This window comes from Taurulus bubalis (genome assembly GCF_910589615.1).
Source record: "Taurulus bubalis genome assembly, chromosome: 4".
In the NCBI taxonomy this organism is placed as follows: Eukaryota; Metazoa; Chordata; class Actinopteri; order Perciformes; family Cottidae; genus Taurulus; species Taurulus bubalis.
Genome location: NC_136592.1, coordinates 31,327,430 through 31,350,827, shown reverse-complemented (window position 1 = coordinate 31,350,827; position 23,398 = coordinate 31,327,430). Strand labels below are relative to the sequence as shown.

General features: G+C 44.6%; 1 protein-coding gene across 2 annotated transcripts in view; it reads left to right on the top strand.

Annotated features, from left to right (window-relative positions):
• Positions 1-17,890: 17,890 nt before the first annotated feature.
• fndc5a (fibronectin type III domain containing 5a) overlaps positions 17,891-23,398 on the top strand; it is a gene marked incomplete at both ends in the record, with an annotated part of 20,477 nt that continues 14,969 nt past the window's right edge. The window contains one exon of one of the 2 annotated variants that reach the window (XM_079217092.1): positions 17,891-18,008. In XM_079217092.1, coding sequence (XP_079073218.1) covers positions 17,948-18,008 — 61 coding nt within the window. The remainder of the gene's footprint in view (positions 18,009-23,398) is intronic. The other variant, XM_079217091.1, reaches the window with a different exon arrangement.

Here is a 23,398-nt window from a genome sequence, read left to right as displayed (position 1 = left end):
CGTACCATGTCCTCCGTTACTCTACACACACCGTGTGCATGCTAGCGCTCCGTTTCTGGGTGCAGTGCAGTGTGCGCTGCTCGGGGCGACCAGATGGAGAAAGTCCTGTACCAGTCTGCCTGCTAATGAGCGCAAAGTAGCCAGAAGACACTGGCAGATGCTACATTGGGGGGGGGGGGGGGGGGGGGGGGGGTGCACACTGCAAGCACTTTCTGGGATGCACTTCATTTTAACCTCCTCCAGAGTCCAGACGACGCTGCACCACACTGCAAGTGTTTGTCACGTTGATGAGGAACGTATTGATTGTCGGTTCTTTTTGCTCAACATGGTGGAGGAATCTGATATTCAGCGGGGCAAAGATTTCAATCTGAAGTGTTAATATGCAGCACACAGAACCGTTATCCCTTTGCATCGCACACTGTTCTCATCTCCTCGCACTATCTGCAAACTGCCCCCTACAGAATGGAGTCTCCCTCGCCACCGCGGGATTAGGTGTCGCTCCCGCTCATAAATCATTCGCTTTATCATTTCTCCAGCCTCAATAAAACTCCTCTAAATGGAAATGCACCACCATCGTTGCCGGGGCTTACTTTACGAGAATAACCACATAAATCACGTTTGTTTAAAAAAACGGGCGTCATAACGGGGCATCAAGTTCTGCGGCCTACAGCTGATCAGAAACACGCACACACACACACACACACACACACACACACACACACACACACACACACACACACACACACACACATGGGAGGAGACGGCTAGTTCTCCTGCTCCAACCTGACTGGCTTCCCTCTGGCATCTGTCCATACGCAAGTGAGTTATATACTGGGATCAGAGAGACGACATAGCTACAGGGAAAGTGTTACAAGTGTGTGTGTGTGTGTGTGTGTGTGTGTGTGTGTGTGTGAGTGTGTGTGTGTGTGTGTGTGTGTGTGTGTGTGGAAGAGAGAGAACCGGTGGGACTATATTTAGAGACACAATCTGGTATGAGGTTGGACAGGATGCACGGTGGACTGGGGTTATATAAATGATTAATATCCTCCATCATAACACGGAATGTTCTGTAAGTAATAATCTTCATCACTCCTTGATTCCCCACCATTTAAATGGAGATACAGCTCGGCTAATCACTCCGTTGTATTTCAAAGGTTCATGATTCTATCTGGACCTTTTCTGAACTAAATAAAAAGTCAAGTCAAGCTAGACGCACATAAGCATTTTGTGATCCAGGAGTTCACGTTCTCTCCTCTCATATTGATTTATTACGACTTTCCCAGACGGTGCAAGCGAGCGAAGAAAGAGCTGCCTCGGCCAAGGAATGTACATTTAGCATACATAAGATGAGCGATTGCGAGTGTGGCGCTTGAGCCCCGAAGCACAAAAGAACCACTCAGTTCAAATGAGAGCTTTAATCAGAGCTGGCGCACGGCGACGAAAAAAGCTCCCAAAAGGGAGAAATAATTCACGGCTTGGCCATTTATCACAGAGCCGAATGTGAGAGTGGTCAGAACCCCTCGACCGCTAAGTCCCGTTCCTGTGAGTGTGGAACAAAAGAGCCACTCGCATGAGGGAAAGAGTCTCTGCTCCAGTTCATGAAGGTGGAGACGGACGTGCTTCATTAGGACGACTGAAGCACAGAGGGATGGGAGGCAGGTTGTTTTCTTATTTGTCAAAATGAAGGGCAGGTTTTTTGTTTCTCACTGATGAACAACGTCGAGATTACTTCTTTGAAACTATGCTGCCGGACGGATTTCATACCGAGGGGAATCACTTTAGATCAAAAAACAAAAAGAGGGAAAACAAAAGTCAACCACAAACTAATGCCGGCTTTGATACAGCGGTCAGAAGACGCTCGGTTGGCCCTCGCTCGTTTGGCCTCAGTTGGCCTCGGTTGGCCCTCGCTCGGTTGGCCTCGGTTGGCCTCGATTGACCTTGGTTGGCCTCAGTTGGCCCTCACTCAGTTGGCCTCGGTTGGCCTCGGTTGACCTCGGTTGGCCTCAGTTGACCTTGGTTGGCCCTCACATGGTTGGCCTCGGTTGACCTTGGTTGACCTTGGTTGGCCCTCGCTCGGTTGGCCTCAGTTGGCCTTGGTTGACCTTGGTTGGCCCTCACACGGTTGACCTTGGTTGGCCCTCACACGGTTGACCTTGGTTGGCCCTCACACGGTTGACCTTGGTTGGCCCTCACATGGTTGGCCTCGGTTGGCCCTCGCTCGGTTGGCCTTGGTTGACCTTGGTTGACCTTGGTTGGCCCTCGCTCGGTTGGCCTCGGTTGGCCTCGGTTGACCTCGGTTGGCCTCGGTTGGCCCTCACTCAGTTGGCCTCGGTTGGCCCTCGCTCGGTTGGCCTTGGTTGGTCTTGGTTGGCCTCGGTTGGCCCTCACTCGGTTGGCCTCAGTTGGCCTTGGTTGACCTTGGTTGGCCCTCACACGGTTGACCTTGGTTGGCCCTCACACGGTTGACCTTGGTTGGCCCTCACACGGTTGACCTTGGTTGGCCCTCACTCGGTTGGCCTCGGTTGGCCCTCGCTCGGTTGGCCTTGGTTGGTCTTGGTTGGCCTCGGTTGGCCCTCACTCGGTTGGCCCTCACTCGGTTGGCCTTGGTTGGCCTCAGACGGCCCGACAGCGCTCTCGCTCTCAGCTACAGAGCTGGGAAAAACAGGGGGTCGAGCGGGGCTAAGCAGGTCCGACTGCCAAATCCCACTCTGCGATTGTGTTCCTCATCATTCACACGGCAGTCAGAGTGCACTACGGGATATTGCAGCAGAGACGCGGACAGGTTGACAGCCCGGCACCCTATTTCAGCAACGGGCCTTTTAGTCGTCCTCGGCGGACCCGACTGAATGACAGACTGATGGCCTGCATGATGGATGCCATATCCACGCTGTACGTTGTTTATGGCTGATATTAGACGGAGATGTACTTTGTGACGGCTAATGAACCGCTTGTTATCCATCACGCGCTAATGAGCACTTCATTGAGCTCAGACACATTAAATAAGAAGCACTTGCTCTGATAGATCTGATCAAATTGAGATACTTCACTTTCTTAATTGCTTCAACACTCCGCATACGTATTTACATTTTTCTGAAGGGCATTTCTTCGCCTAATGAAGCGGGAGTGTGCAGAGAAGTATGTCTATGGCACTAACAGGGTTTAAATGTATTGGCGCTGCAAGAATTTAGATTAAAAAGGCCCGTTGCCAAAGAGAAAGTCCAATCAGTGAAACACATGGGAGAACTTCAGTCTGCCACACTGGTTTAAAGTTTTATTTTAGACATTTTTTTCTTCAAGTCTCTCTTAGGAGGTTTGTGAGTTTTTTTGGCTGCTACACACATTGGTGAGTGATCATGTGTGTTGCAGGTTGCTCAACATGCCTTCTCACCTGACTTTCTGCACACTTTGTTTTCCTCCTGTTTTGAAACTTTTGCATTTTATCCACACATGCATACACTTATATACTCACGATTATAAATGCATGTATCTATGCTCCATTGCTCCATCTATGCTACATGCTGAAATATTTACATAATCTAACTGTGAAAATACATGTGTTTCCTTTTAATTTCCCTCGACATACATATTTTATTACATGGTATAAAATATCCTTAATTTCCATTTTGCAAACTACGTGTTTATGATATTAATATACTGTATATATTGCATATATTATTTTTTTCACGCATTATTATCACATGAATGCCTGGATCACAGTCACATTGAAGCTGTGGACCTTTATTGGATTTCTTGCCATGAAATACAGAAATCTATGGAGCCCAAAAGGATGAATCTTAAGAACTTGGTGGTGACTTTGATCTCATGACTTTTTCTGATAGTTGAGGTTTAAGAGAAATGGTAATATATATATATATATATTATATAACACTAACTATTGGGTTGATTGCCATGCAATTTGGTACAGACATGCATGACTCACTCAGAAAGAATAGCAATTACTTTGGCATTCCCCTGATATTTCATCTCACGTCATCTGCAGGTCAAAATTTAAGATTCAAAGTGCGTACATTTATTTCTAATGGCCATCAGGGGAATACTCCTCTGGTTAGAAAACGTCTTTAGAAATCTATGAGAAAATGACTCAACTTCTCACTTAAATTATTACCTCAGTAAATATTGTGAATATGTGTTCATGGTCTCAAGCGCTAGTTTCAAGTCTTCTTCAATACATTTCACTAGATCGTTAATACAGTATAAATATACTTTACAAAGTCGGATTTCAATAAAAGACACTTCTTCGTAACCCTACGAGCTTGTAGGAGTCTAATAAATGATCGATCCTTGTGTGTTGTATATTAGTACCAGTAAAATACAAATGTGGCCGGACTGTTTTTTTTTCCTACTCTTCTTCGACTTTTACAAGGTTTCTTACAACGCGTCCCACGTCATACCTCTTTAACAGGCCAATGCTTTGTTTTATTGTGATTTTGATTGAGATTCCGATTATTTAGGTAATTATCTTTACAAAGAGGGGACTTACAACTATGTAGGTTGTTGTTTAGGTCTTGAAGCATGGAGTTGGAAAAACTTGGGGGCGGCTCAAAAAAGCATTTTTGGGGATTCTTGCTCATATCATGCTGGATGTTCATAGTTATGATCAAAATATGTTATAACATTTTTTTTGTTTTTAAATAGAATTTTTTTTCACAAGTAAATTCGGAAAAAAAAAAAAAAAAATAACACAAGTGTGAGAACTCATTCGTGATTCATACGACTACTTGAACAGACCTCACTAATGGGGGAAAACCACTTCAGAACCTCCACTTCTCACATGCAGCCAAGGATTATAATCCAAGACCTGTAAAACTCCTGTCAATCCCATCATCCTCAGGTGTACTCTGTGTTTAGTGCTCGTTAGGAAATGTTAGTACACTAAGACGCTAAATTAAGATGGGGAAAATGGCCAATATTACCTGCTAAATAAAACTCAAGCCGACATGAGAAGTGGGCAACAACGTTCTGGCAAGATCACTTCTTCTTAACTCCAAACCCACGGATTCTTTTTCACTTTCAGATCTATCTTTAAACCCAACTGAAACCCATTTTAGACAATGTGTCCGACACACAGCTCTTTCTGGAGCCACAAAATGCTTCATACAACTTATTTCACATATGCAGATTATCTCCAATCCAACCAAACCAAAGAAGTCAAATGTACAAACACAAACAGTGAAGCACTACTGTCTCTCTTTCTTTTTTCACTCTCCTCTATCCCGCATATTGCTAACCGTATAGTTTGTCCCACTGCATGCGTCGGCCCTTTTGGCGCTGATAAAGCTGAGAGTGAATCTCACTTCATTGACCCAGCCAGTCAGGTTCATCTCACACACCTCTGGTCTGCAGCGAGAGGTGTGTGTGTCTGCAGCAAATACGATTATAAGCGTATTTGTAATACGTCAAACACAAACATAATCAGGGAGGAGATGCGTTTCTGATCAAACTTAATTGAGAATGCGTATAAATTCTGGGGGAACGTACTTTTTAGGAGACAGGGTTGTCCCTCGCCTTCGTGTCACTTCAAGAACATTTCCCATCCTCTCATTTTTCACTGTCGCCCACCGCCTGCGTGCATCCATCACTGTCTGCGTCTGTCTCCCTCTTAATGCACCGCTATATCCTCCTTTTGGAGAATCTAAATCTGTGTGTTGTGTCCATTACCCACTGAAACTCCTTCACTCCTTTGTTCATCGGCCAAGCAAAGGGAAATATTTAATTGTTAATGCTTCAATCCTGCGTGTGTGTGCGTGTGTGTGTGTGTGTGTGTGTGTGTGTGCATGGCGTGACATCAGAGAGCAGAGGCTGGAGCAGTGCTCCGTGGCTTTATCAGCATGCAGCAGGCAGGTCTTTGTCAGCCCCGTGCTGAATAATGTCCAATAGGAATAACCTGGGCGGCACAAAGACAACAATAGGGTGAGAAAGAAGAGGATGAAGGGAGACTGACAGAGGGCGAGACAGAGATACAAAGAGAGGATGATTTGAGTTTACAGTGTTTACATATTTGGCCTCACAGTGAATAACAGCCAGTGTAGGGGGTTGAGGATGCAGGTCTGCTGGTAATAAACAGTATAATATATGAGCACATCCAACACGCTCACAGTCTTGTGAAGACTGTGTTTGGTGGTTTTCACTCTGCATGTAACATCATCCTGCTGGGAGGCAAACCCCATGGATCCAAGACTCATTCTATGGATTAATGACTTCCACCTGAATTGGACGCAGCAGGTTAGATTCAACACAGCTGTTTCCTCCCTTTGGTTCATAAATAATGTCTCTTGTACTGTAAACCAATGAGTGTCGGGCTTTTTTAAAATATACAGATGCAGAAGATGATCCTTCATGAAATGATGTTCTGACAATTTCCTCGAGGTGAATGTGACCAGGGCTACACACTCTCCATACACATGAGCTTATCGGCACCTCTTTTAGAAAAATATATTGCACTTCCTACACATAACGGTCTTGTTTCATACTTAAGATCTCAGAAATTTGGTCAACACCCACATTGAGTTGTTTCTCCTCAGTGTCGTTGTCGTCTGTTCTCAGATGCTTTTGTTCGTTTACAGTTTCTTTGTGAACTTCTCAATAGTTATGCAGAACAAAATAGGCATACGGTAAAATGCCTTTATCTCCATCGTCCTCCTAAACACCGCAAACAACTGCCTTTAAATGTCCGCTTCACAAAGTGATCCAGTGCTAGCTGGCCTCCCTCACATGGAGGTAATATTACCATAACATGCAGAATTTAACTGCACAACAGACAACAAGACCAGCAACACTTTTAATGATCCATGTTGAAGTAGTTGCTCATTTTCATCCAGGAAGGTGTCACCTGATGGTGGCATGGCAAATCAGATAAGGACACTTTGTGACGGAGAAGAACGAAATCATTTAGTGAATTTGGGTTTTCATATATTTTAGACATAGTATGAGGAAAAAAACCCACTCTGCAATGTTAACAATGTGCCCGCTGGAATTCTACAAGTTTTGACTACTACTGCTGTCATGTTTAATGTCATATATATTTATCGTAAAATTAGACTGTTGCCAAAACACTTCTATATGAATAGCTCGTACTACGACTACTACTACTACTACTACTACGACTACTATTACTACTACTACTACTGCTACTATTGTGACCAGCTCAACAGTGTTAGAGAGTGTGAGAAAGTTAGGTGTTAGGTGTGTGAAAGTGACATCAGAGGCTGGACCCAGGGGGCGTTTGGAGGGAGAGAGCCTTTCGATTAGAGGCCAGCATTCAACTCACACTCTGAAGTGTTGGTCCCCAGTGGGCTGCCTTCCTTCAGTACCCACAATGCTCTCCCTTCCTCTGTGTAGTAGGAATTCTGCATCAGATAGATCTTAATTTTATTGGATGCCTTGTAGTGTTCAGAAAGATTTTAAGTGAATCTACATTTTTGTCAGACATGCTCCAGTCAACAAAAGTTGACCGAACAAAAGCCGTTGAGTTGGCAGAAACACTCCAACAGACTCTCAGAGAACATCGTAGTGAGCCCTCTTTTGAGACTGTCTGGGGTCATCACAGCACACCTGTAAACGAGCAAGACAGGTAGCAAGTAAGCTACAGAGTAGTGTTGTTACATCCACTCTAGGACAGCACACAGAACCAGATAGCAAAGTGTCTTTCAGAGTTAAAGTCTATTACTACATAATAGATTGCATGATTGGAGAGATGGAAAAGCGTTTTTCCCAAATGAACTGTTAAATCATGAAAGGCATGCAGGCCTTCACTCCATCAAGTCCTAGCTTTCTCAGTGAGGAGGCTGTTCTTATGTTGGCAAATTCCTATGGGACAAATTTAGAAGATGTTAAGCTTGAACTGCGTCAGATTAAGAGACTGTTTGATAGAACAGCAAAAGAGGAGAGACCGACTAGTCTCATGGAACTATTACTTTTTTTGGATCCCATTAAGACTGTTTTCTTTGAACTACATCGTTTGTGTAAAATAGCTGTAGTTTTACCCGTTAGCAGTGCTTCATGTGAGCGGAGTTTCTCGACTCTAAAGCTGGTCAAGAATCACTTACGTTCTACCATGGCTGAGGATAGATTGTCAAGTCTAGCTGTACTTAGTATAGAGTCAGCTGTGCTAAGTGTCTTGATCTGGATGAGTTTGTGAGACCATTTGCTGTCGAACATCGCCGTATTGTTCTTTTTTAGCTCCATGACCTGCTGTTTAGAATTGAATATACATCAATTGTTTGTGAAATTAAATAAAACTGAATTGTTTTGCTGCTGAATATGTAAATATATGTAATATCTGACAGTGTTTAAGTCTTATTAAAGAAGACATATATATTTATGTTTTTGGCTTTTTGTAACAATATTTAGACTCTTGGCATGACATTGCTGTTGTCTGTTTTCACTATCTGGATTTGTATAAATAAATACATATACACCAGGCGTGTGTGTGTGTGTGTGTGTGTGTGTGTGAGAGAGAGTGAGAGAGATGCCACCCTTGAATTTCAACTTGCCACCCTTCTGCCAGCCCATGTAAAATGTTCTAGAATGGCCACTGCACACACACAAGAAACGCATGCTGGTTTTGCCGGTGTGCAACAGAAGGAAGGATGAAAAGTGAGGAGAGGAAAAGAAGATGAAAGACAGACGCTGTAATATCAAGAGATAAATCACGTTCAATCGTTTCCGGGAAGCCGTCCAAGACGTGTCATTGGAACCGGGTTTCATTCTGGGTTTCATTGATTTCACACAGATTCAGAGTCCTGTTGGCACACATCTGACTTCGTCTTCGCGTCTGCCCAAACAGGTACGAGCCCACACAGGTTCGGACTGCTAGACAACCGTGAAAGGTTCAGAGTCACTAAGGCTTGTAAGCCAGTTCCTGTGTGAATATAGACAAAAAACATCTGATCCAACAAACACAAACATGCACGCCTGCCGCGCAAGAACACTGAGAAATGGCAAACGCATAATCGGAGGCTTCTCTTCCAGCTCCTTTTATGTCTTTCGCTGTATATGTGTGTGTGTGTGTGTGTGTGTGTGTGTGTGTCATGCAAAGGACGTTACTTTTTAGTGGCTTTAATCTCAAAGATGTCAAATTCATGTGCAAGAAAATAAGCGATAAAAGGGAACAAGTCTGTGTGTTTGCATGTGCACATCCATTTGAGCAGGAATGCAGAAGCAACTACAGAAGCTAGATGACGTGTGTGTGTGTGTGTGTGTGTGTGTGTGTGTGTGTGTGTGTGTGTGTGTGTGTGTATTGCTCAGACTATTATTGTCTCAGAAGGAAAGGAGGAGGAGGTGAAGCGAAAAGGCAGACAGCGTGAAAAGGGCGACCAGCGGAGCACAGCTGCAGCAGCATCCTTGCAGCGTTTTACAACAGGAGGGTAAAGAGAACAACACACACACACACACACACACACACACACACACGCTAGAGGGAGGGTAGTGTTGCTTTGAGGTTGTTGTTTTTTTGGGAAGCACGTCAGATCAGCGGGAAGACGAAGCATGGTTTTGAGAGAGGCACTGCAGACTACAACAGCCGATGCACTATTCCAGGAGGCAAATGAGCGCGTGTGTGTCAGTAATTGTGTAAAGCCAGTGAGTCCGCCCACACAAACCTACAGTGCAGCATGGAGGCTGCTATTCCATTCTCCTGGTGCTCTCGCTTGGGTTCAGCCTGTTGCTTTTAATCCTGTTTACATTTGAACTAAACCAAGACTTCTGGATGACAACAAAGTTAATAGTGTGTGTGTGTGTGTGTGTGTGTGTGTGTGTGTGTGTGTGTGTGTGTGTGTGTGTGTGTCGTAGATGAGACAGTCCCATCAGTGCCAAGGAGGCACACACACACACACACACACACACACACACACACACACACACACACACACACACACACACACACACACACACACCAAAATAAACTGCTCTATGAATATTCATAATAAAGCAGAAGGTGATGCAAGCCTTTCCCCCCCTTGTCTTTTTTCTTCTCCAGTAGCCGCAGTAGTTTTCTTGAGTGCTTTCTTGGAGCGCTGGAACTTCAATGATATTGCAGATCAAGAGTCGGAGAGGCAGAAACCAGATGCAGAAGCAGCTGAGGGGATTTCTCTCAATCAATCGCTGGAGTTTCATCTCAGATGAACTGTGCACACTTTGAGCTTTTAGAAGAAGTTCGGTGCAGCTTTGATGAACTTTGGGGGGAATTTGCAAATGCCGATTTTAGTTTGGATCGTCGTCAGTGGCGAGTGTAAGCAGAACACGGCTCTCCTCTCCTTTTCTGCTCTTCTAATGATCATTTAAGGGAACTTCAATCGCTGTAATTTGAGCAAACTACACAGTTCTACTCCTGAGAAAAAAAAGCTGAATAAAACACACTACTTTCACAACACACAATAAAAAAGGAATGTTTTCCTCTGTTTCCTCGCGTATCCACAGCAGGTAGGTTGTTTCCCTCACCTCACAGAGTAAACATTAGCTCTTCCCTATTAACGTAAAGAGTACAGTCTTGATGAATATGTGCTGCAGCAGGAGTCAGAGAGCTTCATCCCAACGAGGCCGGCAATTGCTGTGCAATTGTGCTCCGTGATGCAAATTGTGGCCAATTAGCCTGACCTCCCCGCCAAGGGAAGGAACGCTCCCTCTCCACTGGAACTATTCCACCAAATCAAATCAGTCAGCGCGAGCTGAACCTGAGAGACCGTGACACTCGTCTCCAATACTAGCAGCCCCCGCTCTGCTTTTATCGTCCACTCGTAGGGTTAGTTAAAAGCAGAGGTGCTGGCCGTGGTGCTGAATCCATCGGCTGTCTCATTCATGGGTTGATTCATGGCGGTCATTATTTGGGCGTGAACAGTCCTGACCCGCACGGCCTCTCTCTAAATCTCAGTGGCTCGTATGAGCAAACGCTTAAAAGACTGCGAGATGGTATCAGGAAAGCCATTTAAAAAAAAAAGATTGCAAAACACAAAAAGGGAGATAGGCTGGAAATGAATAGATAAAACAGTAGTAAAAGACAAAGATGATGAAAGAGAGAATATATAGAGGGAAGACTGCAGTGAAAGAAAACTAAATCCGAATAAAAGTTAGAGAGATAAGGCGTTCATTAGTGAGCCTGTGCTTCCTCGGACTCAGAGGAAGTGGAGGCTGGGTGGCGAAGAGGAGGCCGGCGTAATTGCATCGTTGACCCGATTTCTTTTATCTGTCCCAGAGAGAGCTGGGAACGGTCTCTTTGCTTAGGAGAGGTCAGGTCTGCCTCCGGCCTGCAGTGATTTACAGTCACCGGGTTCGGCTGAGCACACTGCAGCTGGTATGAGAGCTAACGCACGCACAGGTACGCACCTGTACAACACTGGATGAAAGCTAACTGCGTGCACACTTGTGAGCTGAATCCGTGCTCCGGCAGAACAATAGTCTTTGTCCCAAATGTGTTGGCAGCTAGAAAAGAAAGAAAAAAAAGCTTAATTACTCATTAATCATAGATAATAAAGCGCATTGTTCCACCTGTAAAATACCTTGAGACATATTAATCACAAAAGAATATTTATACTGTATGTATAATTTTCAATTAATAGGTTTTTACATAAAAATAGATTGTCCTTTGCAGTAAGTCAGGTATTTATTTAAATTTTTTATTTCACAGATAACAAAAACAAAATGGAGCTTCTCATCGTAGCCAACCACCATTACAGTTCTAGCTAATTTCTTTAAACTGTCCCAAAACAACGAACCATGTTAAAAAGTCTTGAATATGGAGTTGATGGCTACATATTTGCCAGCCCCAGGAAAGCCCCAGACATTTTTCTCAAATGGTTTGCATATCCGTACTAAATACAGAATATCTGCTCAACCACAAGGGCTATTTGAATCATTTCCAAAGATATAATATACAGAAAACACTTATGAGAGCAGTTAAGAGGTTCATATAGCAGTATGTGTGTTACTGGTTTATTGGTTGATGATAGAACACATCAGTGGCTTTTGGTGTCGATTCATGGGAGTACGAGGACTTGGAGAGTGAGGAAGAGCTCCGGATGAAGAATTCTGCCCCCATTTTTGGGGGCACCAGGGGTTTATAAGGTTTTAACCCTTTAAAAACAGGGTGTGAAAATCCCCCTGCGCCTATTATCAGACAAAAAACAACAACATATAATCTCCGGAACCACATCGTTGTTTAACTTCATTTAAATTGCTACAATACCGCAACCCTTGTGAGAAGAGACATCTGCTGTAGAACATAATTCAAGTAACCGTTAAGTTTAAGTATTTACATAAACTACATTTTTGAACCGGACGACACAGATTTTTAACTGAAACTCCTTTGAACACCCAAATGCTGTGTTCTATTATGATTTTTCCGATTCTTTAGGTCCTAATCTTTCCAAAAAGCTGTGTTATTAGTATGTGGGCTGTTGTTAGGGCTCCATAATACAGTTTGAAAAACTCTGTGACCGCTCAAGGAGGCATTTTTGGGAAATCTTGCTCATATCGTGCTGGATGTTCATAGTTTTGATCAAAATATCTTTTAAAAGTGATTTTTTTGCAGATATAATTTTTTTCCCAAGACTTTGCTGAACAAATACATACAATAAACACAAGTATTGGAATTCATTTTGGGTTCCTACGACGACTCAAACACAGGGGAAAATAAAAAAAAGTCTGGAACCAAAATTGGTTCCACCATGCTTAACGGGACAGCCTCCGAGACAGCGAAAGGGGAATCACACTCCCTTCCTCTTCAAGTCACAGTGGAGCAGAAGTCAGAGCGTCATTGGCACAAATGCAATTACTGCTCTGGGTCGCAGGACATTGTCTTCACAACCAGTAAAATGCAGCCAAATATAGCTTGATAACTTGCCATCAAGCACAAGCAGGCAAAGTGAAAAATAAGAGAAAAACGTGACAAAACGTGGTAATCCATCACTGCCAGCCTCCGCTTTTGTATAATCCAACCGGCGTGTGCCGTCCCACGTCTCGACAGAGCATGTTGACTGATGGAATTGCCCCTCGTCAAATAGTACAAAATTACTAAAGCAACAAACGAGAGTAATTTGGCTCAGTCAGTCAGAGAGAGGCGCTCTCTCTCTGTGCCTCTGCTGCCGGTGAGATTCATTTTACTTTAGTTTTCAAAAAGCCTCGTCTTCTCCGTGTTCTTCCTTAAGAAGCTTTGAGCCGGTGAGCTGCTGCCGGGTTCAGATTGAGTCGCGTCTTTCCACGACAACACAAATGAACTCTGAGTCTGTGAGCGCTGTGATGGGATTATGAGCGGGAACTCAATCTTACCAAGAGCTACAGTTGCTCCACGTGTGAGCACAGCCAACACGTTTGCTCCTCCTATAGTGTGTCAACGGTGGGCGTCAATCAAACATATTTAAGACTGAAAAAGACGAGAGAAAGTAGAGGTGTTTTTTTTTACTTGTGGGAATTATCGTTCTTGTCTTCCTGTCGCAGGTTTAATCACACCTTCCCCTGCCGTCTCAGAATATGTTGTGTCTCCTCTCTGTGGACCTCAGTCCCAATCCCATCAAGCCGAAACAGGAACAAAGGCCCCCCTGCATCCCTGCATCCATCCCGTACCAATCTCCCCCCCAAAAAAGAAGAAAAGAATCCCCTCTTGGTCCTGGTCCTTACCTCTGAGTGACCTGCCAGAGCTCATAATCCAAACTCATTTGGGAAGGCATTTTGGGAAGGAATTTTGGTCAGATGGAGTTCTTACTTTGTGACAATCAGTGATAATGGCTGAGCTTCATGCCTCAGCGATTTCAAATTAAACACATAACAGAATGTCTGAATTGTCTCAAACCGCCACGGACTAAAGCTCCCCATCGGGCTGCAACATACATCGGATTGTATATTTCATATCCACTAAAAATGTAAATATGAACCATATTGTCGGTTTGGGATGGAGGTTATTTGCTGACCGTTGACAACCGCGTCATCATTTTGTCGCGATGGAAGAAGCAACAAAATACACCGAGACGTTTTTAATCGCAGCCACTTCCTGATGCGGTTCTCAGGTTGGATGGGAACACTTCAAATGTATCTTCAAGATCCAATCCGTACCATTTTCACCCTCCAATCCATATCACCAACTCATTCTGCATTGCGTTTGTCATGAGGTTGAATATCTGTTCAGCTCTGTGGACTAAAAGCTGTGTTGTATTTATTCCAAACAAAATGTGGTAACTGAGACTCTGGGGCAATAAGCAATACTTTGTATGTATTTTATTAACTACAGATCCCAGTACTTTTAGAGCCAGATGTCAAAATTGGACTCCTATAAAGCCAATAAACACATTAGAGATTAAGTACCTCTCCATCTGTTTATTCCTGGTCACGTTAGTGGGGAAAAGGCAAGATTTATAACTTAATACAAAAAATACCAATGTATAGAACACATAATTCAACAGGTTATTCAGTTATTACGTCATAAAAATAGAGACATTCATGTCAATTTATTCTGAGGAGGAAAAGGTAAATTTTCTGGCCATTCAAACCTAGAAGTTTACTAAAAAGGACGATTACGCATCACTAAATGAAATTAAAATGTAGTCAGTCACAACAGTTTCTCTCTCTTGTCTACTGGGCCATTTCGCTCACACATTTCATACATCATTTCAGTCCATAAAGTCACCCTTTGCTCTTGCCTTAGGCCTTTTGTGCTGGGCACCAGTGTTGGGGTAGTTACTCAGAAAAAGTAACTAGTTACACGATACTAGTTACTTCTGAAAATTGTAACTAGATTACTTTACTAGTTACTGCATTTAAAAAGTAACTTCACTACTAGTTACTTTACTTTCCATTTTTTTAAGCAAATGTCCAAATTAACTGCAAAGATACATGGACAAACATCATGGCCCTTTCATCACTTTATTTACAATTTTCAATAATAATGTATTATTATTAATTAATATAATTTACAATAATAATAATCGCGCTCCGTCACACGACACTTCCTGCATGAACAATCTACCGTAAACGTCGGGTTACGAGCCGCTACTACCTTCGGTCAGAGTCCCCGTTAGCTCCCCGCTGTAGCCGGCTGGGGCTCCTGCTAGCGCTCCGTCACTTCCCCGCTAACTTCCGCTAGCTCTCCGTTAACTTCCGCTAGCTCTCCGTTAACTTCCGCTAGCTCCCCGAAAACCACCGAAGGTAGCGGGACCAGGCTCGACACCCGACTTGGGCAGAGGGGTCGCGGGCAGTAGCAGCAGCATCGCTAGCTAGCAGCTTGTTGCTACTGTTCATGCAGGAAGGGTCGTGTGAAAAGAGAACTTTTCGGACTGGTAAAAATGTCTTGGGTAACGCAGGAAAGCGCGTTCCTGAGGTCTAGTAAAGTAGTGTAGTATTGTACCAATATTTTGAGTGTAATGCGTTACTTTACTTCGTTACCTATAGTAGTAATATCGTTACTGTAATCCGTTGCTTTGTAACTCGTTACCCCAACACTGCTGGGCACACAGCAGCAGTGCTCGCTCAGAGTGATCAGGGGAGACATGCAGGAGCTTTTGCCGACTGTCCTCGGCTTGTTGGAACAAAGCTGACTCCAACCCAAATGGTTCTGGAGAGTGGGCAATATGGGAAGTAAAAAGTTCACCAAACTCCCCTCAAGTATATGGAAGTCCAGGTGTAACACTGCAGGCCTCATTTTAGGGAAACGTTTTGCTTAATAGTTTACACACTAAAAATACACGAGCGCCATGACAATGTTCCATTCGTACTAAAAGGGAAAAGGTGAGGTACTTGCGCTTTACTTGAGCATCCTATGTCCATTTCCTGCCACTCTATGCCTCCACATTTCAGGGGGAACGGACCAATCCCCCTTTTTCAGTCTCGATACATGAACTTTGGGCATCAGCTGAAAGCTATCCGATGCCAGCGTTTAATTAATAAGCTGTGTGCCTCTCTGAGTAGAAGACACAAGGATCATTTAACATCGCGCTTCACTTAAACATTGCTCTCCTAACTTTGTAAAAACCAAAGAGGTACACACATAGATATGAATTTACTGAATAGCCATTTAAAATAATGGTATCCGGCTTGTTACCTGGCTATTTGAGTCAATATCCTCTACAGCATCTTTATTTACTTAAAAAAGATTTTACATACAATGCAAATGATCGGTATATAAAATATAATCTAGTGGCAACAATTCAAATTACTAAAATTATATGAAACACCTCGACCAACATCCATTACACAGCAACCAATTAAAATACATATAGTGTAAGGACATGTTGAATGCATTAAAGTAAACGATTATTTTTTTGATAGTTGCAGTATTTTGTTGCTGAAACATGTTTTTTCAGTGCATGACTTTTACTTTGACTATTTTTTGAACGAGAGTACCTCAAGTAAAGGGTGTGAATACTTCCTCCACCACTGCTGCTGTGGTGATGGAGGTGATAAGTACAGGACAAACTCTCTCTCTCCCTCCCTCTCACACACACAGATGGAGAGGGAGAGAGCAGCAGTTGCCTACAGGAGAGCGAAGCATGCAAAAAACAAAGCAGCCCAATAAACCCCCCACTCACACACACACACACACACACACACACACACACAAACACACACACACACCTCCGCCAACAGTGTTCCTCTGAAGCACGTCAGAGGCATCAGGCTCTGAATCGAGGCACACAGCGGGGTGAAGCAGACACTTCTTGGGGACACAGCTAGGGGACAGTGCGGGTCTCTCCTGACTCAGGACTGATACTCTCCCTCCCTCACACACACACACACACACACACACACACACACACGATCATATCCCGGGATGCTTCAAGTGCACAGCCCGCTGCAGGGACACCACCAGGTACTGTATGCAGACTTTATGTACTTCTTCATCATGAGCTCTCTGTGCCTCAGAAACAAGTTGAGCAGGGAAAGGGGGGGGGAGGGGGTCAACCAACTCAGCAGCGAAGTCAAGTGCACATGTTGTTTTTGGAGTGGGGAGAAAGAGAAAGAAAGTGGTTGCGAGCAGCGCCACGGAAACCTTTTGCGTGGGCCGGTGTATGCATATTTAACGGGTGAGTGGGCAGCAATAACTCAGAGCAATGGCAAGTAGAGCAGGAGGATGAGAGAGAGAAAGAGACAGTATCCGATGAAGGGAGGTTGTGTGTGTGTGTCTGTGTCTGTGTGTGTGTGTGTGTGTGTGTGTGTGTGTGTGTGTGTGTGTGTGTGTGTGTGTGTGTGTGTGTGTGTGTGTGTGTGTGTGTGACAACACAAGTGTGAATTGGACCATGGTGGACATGGCTGGGTTTGTTCTGGTGGTCGGCCTCTGGGAAAAGTCAGGCATAGGTGTCGAACAATAGAAAAACAATGGGACTCTGTAAGTATAGAACATCCTCAAAGTGTCATTATGTATTCCAGGTTTTTTCCCCCCACATGTAGTTATGAATTATTGAGGACGGTTGTCCTGACACTCCTGCAGCCTCCCTCTCTCTCTGTGTGTCGCCGTGAAGCCAGGCAGGGACCGTCCAGGCGGGTGATGATGTACACAAAGCCCGCACGTTGCCCTCGGTCTCGGTGAGCACCACCTCCAGCACCAGCATCACCAACATCACCAGCATCACCAGCAGCAGATCTGGGAGTTTGTTTTTTGGGGGGTGGTGGGTGGGAGGCGCAGCTGGAGGACCGACAACGCGTGTGAACAGCGGCAGGCTCGACAACAGTCGACAGGTTATGGCTCACCGGCCGGTTGCCGGTTGCCGGTGGCTCGTTGGGGACACGCGAGGCTGTTGAATGAGCGGAGGTGTCGCCGGAGCGCTGTCCGAGGTGCTGAGAAGCTGCGTCCCCCTCCCCCCCACCACCACCACCACCACCCTTCCAGTCGAGACGATACGCATGAACTGACGAGGTTGCCGAGCGGCGCCTCAGCGGCACACCGGCGGTGAACGCAGCGTCCCCGGCCGGAGTAAATGGGACCGCGCGTCGTGCGAGCGTCAGAAAGATGGAGCGCTTTTTCCCCCTGCTCGTCCTCAGCTGCCTCTGCGTCCCTCGAGTCACAGCGGGTAAGTTTATGATCGTGTGCTTTCCAGACGGACGGTGTTTTCCGTGCATTTTGGAGCAGCGGCTCAGAGTGTGTTTTTTTATTATTATATGTTTATAACGTGTCCATGGAGGGGCTGCGGGGTGTGAGCTCCGTCTCGCACGGAGCTGGATTCGTAGATTGCTACCAGTATTGTTGTGAGACGTTGCGTCTGATGTGTTTGTGTGGAGAGGAAGGCTGGTGCCGATGTGTTCGCAGGCATTTCCGTGTGTGTCATCTCCAAAGGAAACAAACGAGCGTTGGGTAGTGAGTCACACCTGAGAGCAACGCGGCGTCAGACAGCTGTAGGTGTCGAGGAAGCGACTGCGCGGAAATGACCTGCAACCAACTATCTTCTGCCTCAGAGCAAAGCAGTGTGTGCGTGTGTGCGCGCGCGCGCGTGTGTGTGTGTGTGTGTGTGTGTGTGTGCGTGCGTGTGTGTTAGATGTAAGCTAAACTGACCTTTGAATCTCATTTCAGGCAGGTACTATAATCTGCTAAACACACACACACACACACACACACACACACACACACACACACACACGTTTGCCAGCTCAATGTTGACCTGAGTTTGTCAGATGATGTGCATTATTGAATATTGTATGATATAGAAAAACACTATACCACCGATCACCACGAGACATGTAGTCCAAACTGTGTGCGTGTGTGTGTGTGTGTGTGTGTGTGTGTGTGTGTGTGTGTGTGTGTGTGTGTGTGTGTGTGTGTGTGTGTGTTGATATCCAACACTGTATGAGTGCATCTATAAAAACGTGCTTTTTACACCACAGGCTACACACAGACTCACACAGACACACGACACACACACACACACACACGCACACACACACACACACACACACGCTCACACTTTGACCACTCACTGCAATGGCGTGCCTCACTTCACTCCTGCCATCAAAAATGCAACTCTGGTTCGCTCGGCATCCTCCCACTAGTGATGATCACTGCTGTGCTGCTCTTCTCTCTTGCATGCACACACGTACACACACACACACACACACACACGCACACACACACACACACACACACACACACACACACACACACACACACACACGCACACACACACACACACACACACACACACACACACACACACTTTAGCCCCTAAGCATGTTTTACTGGTAAGCTGTAGGATGTCTGTAATGGACACTGACACGTTGCTATATTTTGGTTCTAACCATTGATTAGAACAATATTACGAGGACGCTAATAGTGAAAACCCAATGAAAAGGTTCAAACAGCCAACAGCACATGATTTGGCAGCATAGTCAACAACAACTCTGTGACCAAGAGTCGACAGAAGAACTCGCTTCTGCTCAGAATACAAAGAAGCCGGTTACATCAGTCGCCATGTGCTCACCGGTTTAGACCTCGCCCAAAAGGTCCATTCTGAAGCTTTCGCTCGTTTCAAATGATCTTCATCAAGCAAACCCAGACATAAAAGCATAGCATTTTGTAAAAATGGAGATATAAGCATCGACCATTCAATGACAACGGAGCAAACTTCATTTGCTTCATCTCAGGCCTTTTTTTGAGTTGTGTTTAAAGGTTTATGTGACCAATCCTGAGTCTTGCTGCCTGAAGAGTAACTGCACTGCTTCTGGATTCACAATTCAAGTCGATCCGACATTATTAAGACTCCGTCAGACACCTCCGCCAGGGAAAAGCCGGCCAAATCGATGTCGAAGGCGGAGAGGACTGGCAGGCGCCATAAAATGTACACCGTGATGACGTCTTTACAGCGTCTGTGTTTATAGCGACTCATAAACTGTCCGTTGATCCCGGAAAAGGGAAAGTTAATGTTTCCATTTAAAATGTAAATCGACTCTGTAACACATTCGTATAGATGAGGCAATAAATCCTCGCAGGCAGATTTCCTCAGGCCCTAACAGTTCTGAGTTTGGAGAAAGAAAAAAAAAAGAAAAAATCAATGAATCAATCATCAAACTGAACAGTGACGCAAACGGTGGAAAAGGCTCCAGGCTCTGAGACACGATGATGATGATGATAATGATGATGATGGGAGCAGAAATTGTGCGTCTTTCAAGACCTCAGAGGTTATCTTTAATGCTGTGAACAAAAAAGAAAATCTAGAAACATTTTGGCAACCACCTGCAAGGTGATGCATTAGCTGGGAGTGCCAGTATATTATGTGTCAAGCGCTGAGCAATGAAGCCTCCTGAGAGAAAAGTTACAGAGGCCACAGACGTGAGAGGCAAAGTTTGTAAAAACTACCCATCTTCACCAAATTACCATGAAACAGGAAACAAAGGTCTGAGCGGAGAGCCAGTCAGTCAAAGAGATGCAGCTGTTTATCACACACACACACACACACACACACAGTTGTTTCTCTAGCGCATATTAAAGCGTACTTGTTTGTGCCTTCAGGATCATTCGCTAAACGCAACACGGTGCATTATTCATTTCAAAAGAAAGAAACAGCCTTCGGGTCTCTGATGTTAGTCTTCCCAGATGGCGGCTGTTGTTGTTTTCTTTATATCACATGCCTGAAACGAGACGAGTGATCATCACTGAACACAAAGCGCCTCATCGGCGTCGGAGGTATGAGGCCAAATACCTCGATATCAATATTTACCCGGTGATATGTTTGCTAAATAATCAGAGTTCAGGAAATGACTGTAGCGCAGCCTTTAAAACCAGGAAATGACAACCATTTATGTCATATATTACTCATCCAAAATCTAAGTCTCATCTCACAATGAATGTGACATCGTCATATGTGTCGGCGGATAAGCACACAGTCTGCAGGATGCTGAAACAATGATGTCATCAGCGTTACTGCCCACGTCAGAAACCACAGCTGTGTGTTTCTAATCCTCCAAATGCAACCGATGTTATTCAAATGTGAGTCCTTAGACCTGCGGCAGCCTCCTGATTGGAGGGAATCATTCTGTTTCCTGTGAATAGGCACTTTAACAAGGCAACGAAAGGATGGGAGGTGTGAGAGAAGCAAAATGTGTGCATGTGTGTGTGTGCATGTGATTATCTGTTCATTAGTTTCCCTCGAGTCAATTGCACGAACACAATTAGCTGTTTCTAATTATTTGTCGTTTGTAATCTTGTTGGCTGTTTAACATTTGTTTTTAATGAAATCAGTCTTGTTTCCCCAGAAGCTTCTCCCGCATAGTCACGACCTTTTTTTTCTTACCAACATGTTGCATCAGGTTTAGGGGCCTTTTTTTTTGCAGGGAAGTACCTTATTGTGTTGCAATTGCCTGCAACTTTCGTCCCTTTTTATTATCGTCATCATTGTTGCAGGGTTTTGCTGAATAAAATCATCATAGTCCCTTTACACTTGTCCCAAATCACACAATCTGAACATCTTTTATTCAACCTTAAAAACCAGAGATAGCAGCTCTCAACAGTGAAAGTTAAACCATTTGGCTTTGGGATAGGATGTAACATATGATCCAGGGCTTTACTTTCTTTCTCATATCTGTTCTTCATTTTAGTGTTTTCAACACAGTAACTTTCTTTAAACTGGAACAAGCCACAGTGTTGATCTGTGTGTGTACTGACCGGGCTTTGAAAAGATGGACACTTTTTAATTGTCACCTGACTAGATCAATTAAAAGAACCAAGATGAGAGTGCAGTTCCCTGATGTCCTGTTAGAGTCCTCTTACATAAGTGCGTCACCCCCTTGCTCGCTTCAAAGAGCCTCTTTGAGAGCTGGCATCGGCTGGAGGGTATGTGATGTTCTTACGCGTTCAGATCCGGTGGCAACACAATTATTAAGAACAAACAGCAGGAAACATAAAGAAAACAATTCAGATTTGAATCTTTTTCTTCAGAATTCTTTTTTTTTTTCGACTTGGAAGCTTTTCTGCAACCAGGGCTCTTTCTTTTTTTTTTTCGAAAATGAAAAGAAGCAGGCGTTAGGGGACAGATTGGTGCGATCATCTGCACACCCTGTGGGAGACAGAGATGACGATGCCAAAAGACTGACGCGGCTGTGGCAGCTTGCTGACGTCGTCCAGTGACTCGTCTGAATGTGTGCAGGCGGAGGGCGGAGGGTCTGAGCCGCTTGGAGGGTTTTAGGTCATAACACCTACATGTCCTCTGGGCTTCTTCGTCCCGATACTTCATTTATCAAGTAAAACAAGTTCTACATGTGTGTAGACTGCGGAGGTATTTGAGCGTGCAATCAAGAACATTGGTGTAGTGGGGAATGCTCTGCAGAGAAGGAAGCGTAGGGATTTGAACTCAGCCCTCAGACTGGCTCCTCCCCCAATCAGTGCCAATATATAAGCCACCTGTTGTCATGGCCTCGCTCCCCTGTTGGCCCCTGTCCTGGCCCCTGTCCTGGCCCCTGTCCTGGCCCCTGTCCTGGGCCCTGTCCTGGCCCTGTCCTGGCCCCTGTCCTGGTCCCTGTCCTGGCCCCTGTCCTGGGCCCTGTCCTGGGCCCTATCCTGGCCCCTGTCCTGGCCCCTGTCCTGGCCCCTGTCCTGGTCCCTGTCCTGGCCCCTGTCCTGGCCCCTGTCCTGGCCCCTGTCCTGGGCCCTGTGGCAGCTCATGGCTCACCTGCTGCTGTTTTGCTGTTTCCATTTTGCCTACTTTTGCTTATATTTTGCATGCTTTTGGCATTTAGTGTTTGTTTTTGATTATTTTCTTGGATTCCTTTAATAAACTTCTGGTTAATTTTAAGAAACACTTCTTTGGCCAAATATCGGTAATGAATCTGTGTCCTTAAACCCATTCTAAAACTATATCCTAGGGTTGTTGAAACTTCCCCAGTCCGCAGGTGGCGTTGTCGGTTCCCTTTTCATTCCCCCTTCCCCTAAGGCCCCGTAACATTGGTACAATAATAATAATAATAATAATAATAATGCATTTCATTTATATAGTGCTTTTCTCAGTGCTCAAAGTCACTTTACACAACATTTACAATGTCCTACAAACTATGCAATAAAACAAATAGAATAATAAAACAGATTAAAAAAAGGAATAAAAGCAAAAAGAGCACACAGTCATAGATTAAAAGCAGTTCTGAAGAGGTGGGTTCTGCACCTCTATACGTTCAGGTATAAATCAAATGGAAGTTTGTGTAATATCCAGAAAATCGCATATTCCAGGTGATGAATCTCCCTTTGGGTAAAACTCTGGACCCAGGTCAGAAAAACCCAGACCCTACAAATGCTCCAGTTTTTTATAACCATACGTTTGGCCCTTCACTGTACAGACCGTACATTTCATCAAAGGCATAAATAACATTGATGATCCTTATAATAACATTTCTTTTGCTGAGCTTTCCACTCGGTTCGGCAGAACATTATTTTTGTTCTTTTCAAATTAAACATTTTGGACAAAGGCAGTTTCCTCACACCAAT